Source organism: Platalea leucorodia (assembly GCF_965183815.1).
Source record: "Platalea leucorodia genome assembly, chromosome: 14".
NCBI lineage: Eukaryota > Metazoa > Chordata > Aves > Pelecaniformes > Threskiornithidae > Platalea > Platalea leucorodia.
The window spans coordinates 3098720-3114594 of NC_138836.1; the positions used below are offsets into that span (position 1 = coordinate 3098720).

The 15875-nt window shown below is 37.6% G+C and overlaps 1 protein-coding gene across 4 annotated transcripts in view; it reads right to left on the bottom strand.

The window, feature by feature from the left end:
- The window catches only part of SPAG9 (sperm associated antigen 9), a 64144-nt gene that overhangs the window by 9104 nt on the left and 39165 nt on the right, over positions 1-15875 (bottom strand). For all 4 annotated transcript variants that reach the window (XM_082326975.1, XM_082326974.1, XM_082326976.1 and 1 more), the window contains 16 exons: positions 13249-13306; positions 12512-12664; positions 12369-12420; positions 11802-11932; positions 10499-10555; positions 9470-9643; positions 8643-8772; positions 8293-8385; positions 7840-8007; positions 6900-7071; positions 5555-5782; positions 4537-4732; positions 3564-3686; positions 2933-3013; positions 2356-2423; positions 970-1118 (listed from right to left, as the gene is read on the bottom strand). In XM_082326975.1, coding sequence (XP_082183101.1) covers positions 970-1118; positions 2356-2423; positions 2933-3013; positions 3564-3686; positions 4537-4732; positions 5555-5782; positions 6900-7071; positions 7840-8007; positions 8293-8385; positions 8643-8772; positions 9470-9643; positions 10499-10555; positions 11802-11932; positions 12369-12420; positions 12512-12664; positions 13249-13306 — 2033 coding nt within the window. The remainder of the gene's footprint in view (positions 1-969; positions 1119-2355; positions 2424-2932; positions 3014-3563; positions 3687-4536; positions 4733-5554; positions 5783-6899; positions 7072-7839; positions 8008-8292; positions 8386-8642; positions 8773-9469; positions 9644-10498; positions 10556-11801; positions 11933-12368; positions 12421-12511; positions 12665-13248; positions 13307-15875) is intronic.

Consider the following 15875-nt stretch of genomic DNA (forward strand, 5'->3'; position numbering starts at 1 on the left):
ATAGTAAAAATGCTGATTTCCTTCCCTGGAGTGTGATCTCAAAGCCACAGTTTCCTACTGTGTCTTCATTGACATATCATATCCCAGCCTACTCTGGCTTCCACCTCCATTTAACTCGGGGCCTGTTTGGTATCAGGTTGTCCTGTCACAGCACAAGATACGTATGCCCAAAACGTGTTTCTCTTCAAAGTTCTGTCAAGCCTTGCTCTAGCATACAAACCCACCCGTGCAAAATACACACCATCCACCAGCCAAACAATTAATTTCACTGTTGTATGCGTTCCTTCATTTCAGTTTTCCCATATATATAGTTGCCTTCACAAAAATAGATTATTAATTGGGTGCTTGATATTTTCAGAAGAGCTGAGTAGTCAGTCTCAAAAGGTCTGGCCCATGTCTCAGGCCAATTAGTAGAAGCTGAAGTATTAATACTGCTGATGGCTTTCAGAAACCTTAGCCACTTTCTGTACTTGAGATGTCAGGTACACATACAACACTGCAGAAACACCAGCTTACACACCTTACATAAACAAATTATTCTATAACTGGAGGGAGAGTACATTCAAGATTAACACTTACAAACCTCTAAAGTACACAAAGACAGATTACAGAGAAGGCTACAGGTGGGTGGAGAATGAGGCACGCATGTAGAGAACAAGCTGAGAGCTAGCCTTACAAGCTCTGCCCAAGGACACTTTCCGGTTCCTGGCCAGCTAGAAGTGGAGAACTAAACCCCCCAAAAATCGGTTTCAATAAGTGAGAACTGTCTCATCATGGCTTAAAATCTTCCAAAACAATGAAAACATGTTAAGAAAATGCAACAGTATTTCCCAAGACAAATTTGTTTGGTTGCTTTTTTCTGTACTGATGAACAAATAACTGTTCTCTGGAGTTACTCTGGAGTTTGAGCTGTGGTGAGATGGCACTGAAACACAACATTTATTTATTTTAAACACCATTTTAACTTGCCTCTATTTTCATGGCCTTTGGTTGAACAACATAGATTTTGTTCCTGTAGCCACACCAGACTTTGTCATGTACCACTGTCATGCATCTTATCGAATGATGCGGCCGGCCCAGGTCTAAGAGGTGATAGTTTGTCAAATCCCACTGACCATCTTTAAAAACAGAAGGAAAAGAAAAAAACAAAACAAAACATAGGTTCCTATGAGTTTAAAAATAATTTTAAAGTACAGGAAAATATCTGAACAGTCTAATTTTTTTAAAACCACTGTAATAATCTGGGTAAGTCAATATGAATTGACTATGCTCCTCGTTAAAAAAAAACCAGCAACCAGTTATATGAACTGCCAACATCCCAAACGCTACTTTGTTTTTAATATAATAAGGCTGTACAGTGACTCATGTTCAAAACTCGTCAAAACATTTTTAAAAACAGCAAGTTACCTAGCGCTAAATGCTTTACTTGGATAGGCATCAGTACACATTGCTACAAGCAACTGCCCACACAGCACTAGGCACTTGCTGCTTGCCTGAACATAGGAATGTTGGCCAGTGCATCCAGATTTTTTTTAAATATGCTGCAAGATCTTAAGAAAGGCACCTGAAATCTACTAAAAGCATACTAAATTTGGGCATTCAACACCAAGTAAAATTCTTCTGTAGACTGAGCTAAGCCACAAGTCATCACTAGCATTTACTCGAGATCCTCAAGGATTGTAAGCCACTAGACTCTGAGTTAAAAAACAAACAAAACACTAAAAACACAACAACTTCATCCCAGATGCAACTTTTCCAATATTTGCATTAGTGCTGTGCAGCCTCTTTAATTCTTCTAAATGCTGAGCACAGAGATTTAAAATCCACAAGGAAAAGAACAAATGAATAGGGAGTCTGTGTAAACAAGGCAACAGATAAATTCCAGTTACTCATAGTAAGACCTTCCCCTCCAGGTCCTTATCCTGGAGGCTGAAGAATAGAGCTTGTCCAGGAGTGGTTTGGGCAGAAATTCTGAAGGGATGCTTACAAAGTTCTCATTGAAGGACTGGGCCACAGACTATTATTAACACTAATAACAAACCAGAAGACATGACTATTGAGCATGATCAAAAAAGCAAAACAGATGACCATCAAAGCAGACTATCATCTGGCTTTTTACTATTTAGCTCAGATATATTCCATTCTTCTCAGAGTAAGAAAAAATTCCAGGAATGCACCAGGACAGTGCAAAAATGGTACTCGAAACTGCAACTGAAATACTAGAAAGATTTCTCAAGACAACCTGCAAAAAGGCCATCGGGAAATACATTTTCAAAACACTATTTATAAATGGCACGTTTCTTTCCTAAATACTGTTATGATGTCACTGGTTTCAAGATCTAACAGAATGCTTACCAACTCCTCGGTGAAATATTGCTAGTGTTCCATCAGCTAGTGCAACTAATACTATTCCTTTTACATGTCTGAGGAAAAAAAGAGGCACAAGAATATAGGCCGTTAGACTGCACTGCTCATACCGCAAGTTTAAAGTAAGGTATAAATATTTTGTATTTCAGCATACTTTTTTTATATTCACATTAGCCATAGTGTTTCGATTTCTACAATATAGCTAGCTCAAGAGAAGGGACAATAACAAGGCATCAAAATCCAGTTCGGAAAGCTTAAAATATATCTAGCTACAATGCCTGAAGAAAACATCAAGGACAACAACCTATAACTGTTTTGAGTATACAGCTACCAAGAATACCAACTATACAGCTACAGCTCATCACCTGAGCTATAATATTTCCAACAGATATAAGATTCCTTTTATTTTCCTTACTCCCCAAATGTTTTCCACTGCCCCTCAAAGAATACGCATGCATTTATGGCAACCGACATTCCCAATATCTGAGGAGGAAATATAAAAGTACTTTGCAAGTATTTTAACAAAAGTTCATTATGATTTACATGACATTCTTTCAGGACTTACACAATACTGAGAATAGAATCTTTAAGTTTAATGGCATGAACACATTTCCTCCACTGGGCCACTGACGAATGAACATACAGGCTGCAAAGACAAATCAGGAGGGATTAAAAGCACTAGGAAAGGTCTACCAGACAGGAAAAAACCAACCAAAACCCCTATAATTGAAATCCACAATCAAAGGGAAAATAAGTTTTCATCTTCCACGGAAAACTATGTATGGACTGAAAGGACGAACTACACGAGCAGGCAGAACGGTTTTTCAGAGGCCTGAAACATTACCAACTCCTTTGCAGATACATCTGCAGTAAGAAGGGCAATATATTTTCCTAGTGTAATAAAATATTGAAAGTAATGGAATTATCAGACCATAACAATTTCTTTGACTACAAAAATAACCCAGAACTTGTCTGCAGATAAAAGCGTTATTCACCAAAAAGAGCCTGCTAATCACCTACAATACTTTCTTTGAATTCTATAATGCCTAAATGTAGCAAAGTGTACAAAGTTTAGACTCTCTTGAGGTCGTCTTGCACTTAATCTTGACTTGAGACAGTTATCAGGCCTGTAGGCACAAGAAGCAAGTTTAAAATAATTTTTCCAAATAAATTTAACAAGATTAGCATTTTCTTACCATCCATTCTGTGCTCCAAGCCACATCGTCGGCAAAAGGCTACTCATTTTCTGTGCTTCTTCTCTCACTAGATCTTGCTCATTTGGCAAAACTGCAACGTCTTTATATAACTCTGACTCAGTACTAAAAAGAAAACACAACCAGTTAAAATACATTGAATAAAGTGCACAGATTCCTCAGATTATAACCTAGGTATTTACTTCATTGCTGCTAGTTTCTACACTGGCTTTTGAAGTACATAAGGTATTTAAAAAAACAGTAACTGTGCATGGAAGTACAACAATACAGATGAAAACCTCAATAACAAACAATTTCTTCAAGTGGCCATTTACTTATACAAGGAAATTTAGGTTCCAATTCAAGCCTGTCAGTATTGCCGATATCTCTGGGGAAGGGCAGAAGTGAGTCGCAACATCAGAGGCACATATTAAGAGAAACACTTATAAAAAAGCTGTATGATACTTTTGCGCCTGTACGTGGAGAGTGAAGATTCCTGAAGATTAGATCTGAAATACCAATTACTTTCAAGCTTCTTCTCCACTCCTGTAACTACTCACAGATTGACTATTCTGAGAAAAGAAACGTACATTTGAACACCCAGTTGACTGGAAGAAAGGACTGTAATTCTTATTTATTTTGTCATCAAAACAGGGAATTTAAACAGGCATCTCTAGATTGGCGCCATTCACATTAAGTCTGTGAGAGGACCTAGTGACAAACTGGTAGACGCTCACTACTCCATCCTGGAGGTGTCTGTACTCAAGGGATACGAGTTCACAGACAAAAGACTCTTTGTATATAGGTGACCCTTTCATGCAAGCAAAGCGTAGAGTGTCTCGTACCGAGACTACTTATATAAACCTCAACATACTTCACAAGAGAAAGAAGTAGTCATTTCATCCCCATGTTGTGTTCCTGCAAAAATGTATTTAAAAAGAAAAACATAACGTTAAGAGGTATGAGGACTATGTACCTAGGCTGGTACACTGGAGACGCCTCTGTTGTGTTCTGCACTCCCAGAGGATCTGTAAAGACATGCTCCGTGTAGACTCCAGTTTGTGCAATATCAGCTGTGTCTTCTGCTGTCCCTGCATTGACTTCTGTTGCTTCTGTTGCCTCCTCTGCTGTTGGAATGTTCTCATCTACTGAATTACTTTCAGTTGCAGTATCTATGGAACAAAAAATTTGAAAGACTTCGAACAACTGCCACAGAATTCTCAATTGCTTAGAGCAGCCAGAACTTGATACTTAAAACTTAAGTGAATAGCTATAATAACCACTCACAGTCCACATTTTATATCTCATCCAAAAAAAGAAAAAAAAAAATCAGATCGGAAACAGTGCAACCTATTAAAGTTTGGGAATCAAGGAGTGTCAAATGCACTTTAAGTATCAACCCAGTGACTGATGGCACAGATTGCCCTTTAAGTGATTAACTAGAATAGCAGTGAAATCCAGTCAATTAAAAAAACACAACTACAGCAACAGTATTATATGCCATAAGAAAATAAATTATGTTCAAGTCCAATAACCGCCTATCCATTAACAATCATATCACCATACAGCTCTGAAGGGTATATGACAGAAAATATTAAGAATGCCTATAAAGTAAACAGCCTCACTTAAATCTCTATTAGGACTCTACATGATTTAAGGCATATATCCACATTCTCTCTAGTCATCTGTCAGCAAGGTCTGCATTTAAAATACTGAATAACTTAAAAGCTCTCTTTAGACCATGCACAAGATAGACTTCTCTCAAAAGTATTTGAAAGAAGCAATTGTCTATACCCATTTAATATCACCTCCACAAAGTTTTTGGCTGTAATTCCACAGTGCACGTCTGTCAGACTTATAGGCCATTTCCCACAGGGTACTTGTTTTGTGTTATCACCGCTTACAGACAAGCTGCTACATTAAATACTTGTACCATTCATTTCTCGGTTACGCCTAATGGTGTTTGGCCTGGCATACTTGCAAGATCTCCATACCTGACTGTTTATCTGTTATTGGTGAGGCACCGTTTGCATCATGAGCTACAGGTGCTCCTGCGATACCCTCTGCAGTACAGCCAACCACCGTTATTCCTCCTAGCAAGCTGTCGGTTTCTGCAGAGCTGTTGCTAGTCATGCTTCCACACAGAGATGACTTGTCCACTTGACTGGGATCTGCTTCTTGAGACCCTTCCTCTCCTGCAGGATAGTCCGTTTCCCTCGCCCCTGGAAGAGATTAAACTCACATGTTTCTTGTGGGCGTAACGGGGAGTCCCTTTTCTATCTAATAACAAACTAAGCTTTCAAACTGAACGAACTCTCCAGCAACTGAGATTTAGCATGCACATACCTACCTACAAGCTTATTTTAACATGATCAGCAGACATTAGAAGACGCTGTCACAAAGCTCAAAAAGCAAAAGCAGTATCTATACATGCTGCACATCTGAATGTCATATGCTATATTTCAATGGGCAGAGTTTTCCAACTAGTTTATTTCTATTTCAAATAAATTTTCCATTAAAATTATATTTCATAACTGCATATATGCAGGGATCCCTGTCTACATCTTTATGAAGAATTGAGCTGCAATAGACTCTTTGTTCTGGAAGAAAAGCTGCTTTTCTCTTGTACAACCCTCTCAAATACTTTTAAGTCTTAAAATATTTTCCTTGGTTTCTTGAAGTTTTTGTCTTATTTTACTATATTTTTTGCTGGTTTGATTTTACAAGTTATACGTAGTTTCAACGGAGCAAAACCTCAAACTTCACTGGAAAGAGAATTTCTTCTGAGCTTAGTTAACAAAACTACTTCACTGGAACTAGTGATACAGACTTCTCTAAGTGTAAGCCAAGAAACGAGAAATCCAAAAGCACCATCAGTTCTTCTCCAGGATCACATCATCCTCCCATTAAACTCCCCCCAGTACACTCTCCACACACACTCTCAACGTAGCAAGGTTTCCCTCTACAGGAAGCTCCAAGACTTGCTACTTATCTTCAAGAGGCTGAAGAGGTCTAAAAAGCCAACACATTTTTCCTTTGTGACGTTCACAGTTCCATAAAACATGGGCACTATTGCACAATTTATAATACAGCAGACAAAATTCTTGTTCCTGGTTACGTCTCTTTACCTCTGAGTTAATTTAGGTCAAGAGACAACTGAAGAGTGGAACAGTAGAGTAGAAATCCAATAGTTTTCCCTCCAACTAAACACTTTTTATTGCTGTGTTACAGTAACATCTTATCCCACTAATTAACAAATCTTCGGTTTTTTCATTGCTTAAGAAAATCTGAATAAGATACGGGTAAAAAAGCAGGAGCTAAACCACCACAAGTCTTTACCTGGTACACTAGCAATACAAAGCACATGAGAATTGCAAACAATGAAACTGTCCAGAATATTTCCTGGTTGATTAGCATCAATAATGATAACTTTTGTAGCAGAATGTGTGCTAGTACAGATCCAAACTAGACTGGATAATTCTTCCTGGTGTTTCAGCTCCTTCTGCTGGTCCTGAAGGAGAATAAAGGCAGAACAGAAGTGAACAACAACAGGAAGGCAGACAAGGATAGAACTACTGCCTTTGATCTTGCATGTTCTTCCATTATCAACTACAGAAATATACATAAATGTGATGTTAAATATCTTTAATGCCATTGTAAAGTTACACGTATTTAATTGTTCTCTGTGTATCTGGAATATAAAAACCCCTCATACTTCATACTTGTGGAAAAAACTATAGAAAACGATTATACAGTTAGACAAGTACAAAGCTACATGAGAACACTATTTACGTGCCAGCTACCGTACTCAGTATTGCCACAGATAAAAGTGATGTCCCAAAGCACTTCAAAATTAAGCCTTTGTTTCTATGCTCTTAATACGAATTCCATTCGTTGCTTCTTCATGAAAACATGAGGAATAACATTTTTAAACAATGGAACAGACTCCTAAAACCCCTTTTTTTTTAAATGGCAGCCAGAACATGAACAGCTCTGTCTCGAATGTTTTTCAATGCAGGCAGCACTGGTATAAGGAGTGCATCATTTTGAGGTAAGATTGATCTGCTCCTCAGATTTGCCAACAAGCTAGCACAGAGGAAAGAATCACAGTATTTTTCTACATGGATTTAATAACCCAAATATCTTGGGTTGATGACTACCCAAGAAAAATCTGTTCATTACCAATAAACCTGATTACAAAATGTATTATTAATCTATAGATATACAGTAAAGATGCTTAACTACATAAACTATTCAACATGCCTTACTGTGATCTTACCTTGAGCTCTTGGTCTAGTCTATCTAAGCTACTTTGAGATCCTGTTTGCTGCTTGTTGCCATCTGCGTCCACACCAGTCACGTCATTGTAGAATACGCTAGCACCAACCACAGACCCGCCATCTCGTGTTTTCCCTCCTGACAGGTTTACCCCTACAGCACACCACAGCTTGAAAGAAAAACAAATACTTCACTTAAATGTTAAACTAAAAAAAAAAAAAAAAAGACACACCCATTGTTAAATATGCTAAGTTATATAAAAATTATTATATATCTGTAGTCCATTTTAAGGAATTCATTAAAGTCATGTACCTTTCTACTGAAGCTTAAATTCTGATTCACCTATGCTTTAAAAAGAAACAACTTTATTTCAAAAAGAAAATAATTGGGTCTAAAATAAAAATATACAAGCTACAGGTTGTCCAGTTCTCTATAATTGCTGTAAATATCCTACCTTCATAGAGGTATCCTTCTCATCTAAAGGTCTCAGGTAAACAGGTACAGGCAAGTTCTTCATCTTATTGTCGCCCTGGCCACCATTTGCCACCTAGGCAAAAAAAAAAAAAGAATGCAGAAAAGCTTTCCCCTTTAAAGGAAGTTTACAGTCTTTGGAATCAGTTAGTCACTTTGTCAAACACGGTTAAGAGTTTTGCATTGTGGTTTTCCTTAGAAAGACTCTTAACTGCAAAAGTTCAACAAAAAAATGCTGGAATCACTCAAACACAAGGTGTGAAATTATACTCTGTTCAAATTTCACAAGACATGGAGTTGTTACCACTACGTTTGAAAACATAAGCATAATACCTGCTTGTACTTCTGAGGTAGACTCCAGCCAAACGCTTGCACTCTACCATCCTCTTTCTGAACATGTGCTTTCACTTGGCGATACTGCTCTCTTTTCTGCTCTCTGCGCGAGGCTAAACTGGCTTCGGTTCTAGGGAAGAATCGTTGTTAAAGAACCTGTTATTTACGCTCTTTAGAATTCTTTGTGTAATGGGAGTTGCTATTGAACTCAATAGACAAGATCTCTGTGGAAGCATTGGGTTACCAAAGAGATCGCTAGTTTTTCACACATCACCTACAGAACACCAGGTTTCCTGTGTGCTATTTCTAAGGGACCTGAGAAAGAGGCAAAACCAGAAAGTCTGTGGTCAGTATCCTCAAAGAAAATTAACTTGGGGTAGGTACCTCTACTAGAAGCTTTAGAAGTTGTAAACCAAAAGCATATATTGCAAGAAAGAAGCACAGGAGGAAAAAAATAATTACAGATACTTGTTAGCCTGACTCATGTTATTCTATTTTTCCATTGACTTTAAAGTGAAAGTATCTGTACAGTTATTGCTTAGCTACAACACTTGCATATAAAGGCATACGAAGTGCTGCCTCCTGTGCCTAAATGTACGCCTATGAAAGGCAGTGGTATTTGCCAAACCGAATACTACTGCCAGGTACCCAGAATACTCATCCCCTGCTGTGCACTTCAGTCTGCGCTATGTTGATTTCTTATGTATCAACATTCACTGCAGGAGAACATCGTAGTTCAGTTAGCAGCAATGCTATTTATCTCAGAGAATTAAAAGAATAAATATTTGATAGAGCATATCTAGTATTATAAAACCAAAACGACTTACTCTTCACTGAGGAATTCAAAGGCTTTAGATTTGTCACTAGGTAATTGAGATAAGGTGCTGCTTCTTTTCTTGACTGATGGAGTAATATGCGAGGTTGGAGCATTATATTTAACATTGACAGGAGGTTCTGGTTTCTTAGCAGTATTGCTAGAGGAACTGAAGAGCCTGCTAAAACTAGAAGAAGGAAAAAAAAAAAAAAAAAAGATGAGAGTTAAGATTTGTAAGATACATCCAAATTTGACTATGCAGGCAAAACACTGCATATGCTAGCCTGCTCAAGCCAGTTAGACTGAAAACTGGAGCCCAACATAGCAGTAGCCACACTCTCAAAGCACAGAAACTCATGTCAGTAAGAAAAATTCCTATCCCATTCGTTTACCAAATTTTATGGGATCTTCATATTGAATGAAGATCTACAGGGAACCAACAAAATTAGGATGTGAACATCACACCTGGAAGACAGTTTTTTGAAGCATATTAGTTCATGCACAGAGCATTTTAAAACCCCCACCATTTTCTAGGCTAAAAGATAGTTATCAGCAAACCACAACATCAAAAGGATTATTTGACAAATATCTTGTTGTGAATAACACTGTTTTAGATTTAAAGAGCTTGAAGTTAGAAGGGAAAATTTAACAATCAGTAAGCCGTACTTCGTAGCGGAAAAGGAAGCTGAAATAAACGCAATCCACACGAGCTATTCAGGTTTCTATTTTTCATCATAAAAAAGAATCCAGAAAAACGTTCAGAACAAGAGTCCTGGTGCATATTCAGCTAGAAAAAAAAACATTACAGCACTTTGGCATTTAACTTCACAAAGTGCACAGCCATTCACTACGCGATGCAGCTTACGATACATTTTGTCTTCAAGAACAGCCTTACCGAGCTGGCATGCTAGGTAACAAGAGGAGAACAGTTAAGACATCTTCATCTGCCAAAAGATAATTAGCTAACATACAAAACTGTGCCAGCTAATTGGTTAGGGTCTTTTTATTTATTTTTGCCAGTGAGTTGTGATTCAATACTTACAACTGCCAAATGCTTGATCTCTTCTTTTCTTGCATGGCTGGATTTTCTCTTGATGCTCTATAAGAAATGAATTCCAAGTTTACTGAGTAAGCATTAATTAAAAAAAAGGAAAGGAAAGGAACAGAACAGCGTGTAACTCTTATTTAAAAAACCAGGATAACATACTGAAAGTATCAAAGATTGTTTCTTCACATTGACACTTCTTTTCTGGTCAGAGCACAATATTGAAATTCTCACTAGATGAACCAAAGTTACCTCATAAACATCATCCACGTTTATCTGCATCACACACACAACTGGTGAGGGCTTTTCAGACAGAAGAGACAAATCTGTGTAACACTTTGCAATGGAAACAGCTAGAAGAAAGCAGCAAATTATTTTAAATTCTGCCTCCTGTTTCTTAATATTTTAACCATTGCCTTTTATTTTAAAACCTCTTATTCTTCAACACATCAGTAAATAAATGATAAAGTGATCGGTCCTGAAGCCATAGATGCATTAACAGAGATAGGAGAGGATTTCTACAGGAGAAATAGCTATAGAAAAGCAAGCCACATCTGCTTGGCAATATGTATTTTTCCTCTCTCAGACTCAGTCAAGATGGCTCACAGGTATTGAGGACAACAGAACAAATGAGATCCCGTTGTTAACCTGACCGGCAGGCGGCACCAAATGGCACTGCTGCCTCTGGGCACCGCCGCGCTCGGGGGGATGCGACAAGAACCAGCTGGGCTGAGGCCTGAGGCAGAAGACTTTGGCTTTTAAAATCACACTTTCCAGACAACTCAATATTCAGGATGCAAATTAGACCAGATCACCGTCTTTATTGCTTATATTTAACAAACCTTGCATAGTTTTAAAATTGTGGTTTTTTTCTTGAACAGCCCAAGTCCTTACAAGTGGATTACACTCAACCTGAAGACTGTACGTTATTCCTGTTTTGACGTCTCAGCTGACAACTGAGCCCACTGCTTCAAGGCAGGTGCACACACACACACAGTAATTATTCCTGCCCTCCAAATTAATGTTATTTACGATTACTGAGTTTTGTAACTGTTCCAAAATACACACATTTCTTCAAGGGATGCTAATTTCACACCATATGAAGTAACACATCTTCACTGAGGTCTCACCAAGCACCCATTTTGATAAGTTATATGCACATAACTTTAAAACAAACTTATTCATGGGCATGTGGGGAGACAAGCAGAAGGGCGATTAAGGCCTCAAGCTACTGACCAGATCGCTCTGCAGCTAAAAATCCAAGGAGCTCTAGCAAAGATTTTTTGAAAGAGCCTTTTACCTTATCATCTCAGTCCATCGGACAGCTTCCTGAAGCTCCATCAACCTCTCTTTATACTGATTTCTTTCCATCAGAACACGGGCCATTTCAACACGAGTAAAGCGCTTCCGCTGAGCGGTGGGGACATCACTCTGAACACACAAAAAAGCAAACATAGGACGAACAAAGGAGCACAGTAGGGCCTTGCAGAGTCAGCCTCTGCCTTCCAGTAAGAGTCAGTTTAGGGCACAATTCCAGATTCCAAATCATCTGGGGCTTTGTAAAACTAACTCAATTTTACCTTCCTCTCCTCCCATCCTTTGTATGTAGTAAAATCTGAATAAAAAGCAGTTCTTCAAAAAGAATGTGACACACAATAATGGGCAGAGAGGAAAGAAAGAAAACTAGACATGGTCAGTTTAAGTTCACTTCTGCTCGTTAGAGCTTCTAGCTTTTCTGTACGTGGAGGAAGTTTACCACTAACTTATTAAGCGGTAAAGTTTAGTAGCACTCACTAAACACATGTGAGCTTCTTATGTCCCACTGTGGATTATACATACAAAAATACACATACACACATACACCTACATCATCATCCTCTTTAGCTTTCTGTCTTGCTTCCTCTGCTTCTGCACGAGCTCTAAATACAAAATAAAAAATAGCTGCATTAGATACCACAGTGGTTTGGTTTTTTTCCCCTTTCTTTTTCAAAACCACGGAATTAAACTTACTTTCTCAGCTCTTCTTCCAGTTCCTTGTTCTTCTCTTCAAGCTTTTGTTTTGCTTGTTTTACAGCCTCTAATTCACCTTGTAGTACATCCTTCTCACAGGTCAATTCATCCACCTTTGCTATCAAATCATTCTTCACTACGTTCAGGGCATTTCTACACAAACATTTAAAATACACCATTACAAGGATGACTGACTACGGTCTCATAGTTTAGCTTCAGCCTGATTTCATTCTTGAATTTGAAGACCTACAAATTTCTTACATAGAGCTGCTGTAAAAAAATACAGCTTTCTAAACCAGGTCAAGCCCTCTCCCTCCAAATCTCAAACACTCAAACACATTTGCACCTCTCTATTAGAAAAAAATATGGATAAATCAGAACAGTTTGCCGAGAGGTTGAATTCTTCAACAGTGCTCCAATGGATTAGCTTCTGCAGTTACAGCTGTGTTTCTAACAGAAAAGGCAGGGAGTTGATCCCATTAGGACACAGCACTACATTTCTTGTAGCCTTACAAGGATAAAAGCAGCTTTTGCTTCTAAGGTCCTTAATTTCTAGAAGAATACCAACTAAGCTATATATTTAGCCAAATATACCTACAAATTCAAAATACTTATACCACCACTACTCTTCGAACTGAAAGCACATTTGTATAATTTCAACTTTCTGTGAATGAAGATATTAAAGACATAACAAAGTAACAGAGGTCAGTATGTTTTACATACACATTCTCACTTACTTTGTCTCCAACAGCTGAGTGTTTTCCAAAATCAGGTTTTCAACCTCACGACCCATTCCTTTGCAAAGGAAACAAACACATGAAATTAGCAGATAAAATGGAGGTTTTTACAAAACCTATGTTTTGCCACTGTCTAAAAAACAGCTGAATTTTAAGTATAACAAACTTGTCAGAAAAACTGAGCTATCTGAAGTTTCGGGACCTACCTTCTACAATTAGCTTTCCCCTCCACCTTCTTCCCAATCTGCCTCCAATTAAAGCCTAAGGGCAACCCTGGCTAACCAGAGGCTAGTGCTGCCTCCACCTACTCTACACATTTTGAAGAGGTTACAGTACCCCTAAGTCAAAACCAAAACACGGCATTACTGGGGAGGTATTAGTCCACAAAAAGTTAAGTTTAAAATGCTCAACTGTCTTTTATACCATGTTAGAAACAAAAGTTATCAGTTATAGACACAAGACATGCTGAATTATAAAGCTCAGATTGCAAAAGCCCTGCAGATTTCCCCAGAGCAAATGATACCTTACCAAAGAAATTATGGTCTTTAAAGCCCATGCATTCCATGTAGAGCAAAAACAAGAACAAGAAACATTTCATGTAAGGTGTAGTATGAGTGAAGAGCAATAAAATATTTAGACTTATGAAGTAAGAGTGAATTAAAACAAAGCCATCACCAAAAATTTGAAGTGGAATGTGATGTGATTAGAAGCAGGATTTACATGAAAGACGGATGTTAACAAAGTTAAGTTTGTCACAACCATTTCTGTTGGTCAGACCTCTTATAAAAATCCGTAACTTAATAGAAGTCTGTCTCATTTTCTGTGAAATAATTTAGAAGCACAGTACTTGGAAGAAATGCTAAAACATTCAGTAAAAGTTTCAAATTAATATGCTACTATGGAGAAAAGTGAACTTAACTCTTCATGTAACTACTTCAATATTATTTAAATTTCTGGAAAAGAATTTCTCACCCTATTGTTTGCAGGCCTAAAATAATATCATTTGCAGGATTTTAAAAAGATAGACTTTCAGGCAGAAAATAATTATTTTACATCTTGCACAGCAAAATAATTACCACACTGATAATGGCAGAAGTTATGCTAATTGGAGATTAACACAACAAATGAAAAAGGTATCTTAATGATAGAGGCCTTTTAAAATACCCTACGAACACAATCTTCTAAACAACTTTGGTAACAGAAGACTTAAAAGATACTTGGATAACAATAAAAAAGGTATCTAAATATAGACATGCAAGTCAAAGTTCCCTCTTTTGGAATTTCTCTCTCTGGGTTTTGGATTAAAAGTCAATAACATCTAATAGTGAAGGAACTTAGATCAGCTGTTGTTATTTCACCAATATCTGGAGAAATCCCCTATACTACAGTCATCAAGAGGTTTTATTCAAGTGGCTATTGCTTTTTAAATGCTTTCAGTATTCACAGATAAAAGTACCTAGGATCACCTCCAACAGGTTTCAGGATCCTTTATAATGCAAGAACAAAAACTAGAAAGCCAAGAGTGCAAAGGCCAAAAAAAAAAAAAAAAATGTTACCAAGCAGGGAAAAAAATGCAGAGAATGTATTTTATGAGAGCAGCAGCCAAGAACGCCTAACTGTAGAAGCAACAGATTTCAAAGAATTTTTTTTAAAAAAGAAGCATACACACCAGAATATTCCCCTGGGTATGCAGCCCAAGAGAAAACAGATTAGAGAATCCCAATTAACTACTTTTACAGAACTCCAAACTAGAATTTAATGCTTACTTAGAACAGATCCAAATGCTTGAAACACACCAACTATCCTGGATGCAGATGTGGCTTTTCAGTAACACAGAGTAATTTGGACTATGGTTGTGCTCAAAGTGAAATCATGATTACATAGTAAAACTTTTAGACCAACACATTCTGCATGACAAACGCAGTTATAATGGACTGTGTTCACTTTGCACACACCGGTGTTTCTAGCAGTAGTTTTACAGAAAATGGTAATCAAGTCAGTGACAAACTTTTGATACGTTATACTAAAAAGTGTATTATTTTTGCCCACGGAAAACAAAGCATCTATTATCAGAAAGTCCTGATAGTAATTAGATTTCTTTAAACAATTTATCATGTAGCTAAGGGATGGAAGTTGCTATATATTAATACTTCTCCAGTGCCTATATTTTTGCATGCAGAATGTGTCATTAGTTTTCCCTGTGACAACAGAGTGCAAGAGTTTCGGATGAAGTATGTTCCAGCAAGGATGTGGTGGTCGTCACTGCTCAGGATTCAAAGCAGCAGAGAGCGACAACAAAGGAAAACCATCTCTCACACTGGAGATAGGCCCATTACCCCTAGCGAGTAATGTCACCTACGGGGTGTAAAATGAGTTTCTGGTGGAACACTGAACAACCAGAAATTGAGATTACACATACAACAGTTCTAAATACTACTACTAACAATCTGTATTTTTGGCAGGTGAGATGACAGAAGCAAACAAACTGCTGATTTTCTGTATACAACCCATTTCTAAAACACACACGAGTTGCATCTGCATTTTACACATTCCATAGTACCAGCTTTCATTATTTCAAAATGAGGCCTGAACACTGATATGGCCAAAAATATCTTGTTATGTTGTTT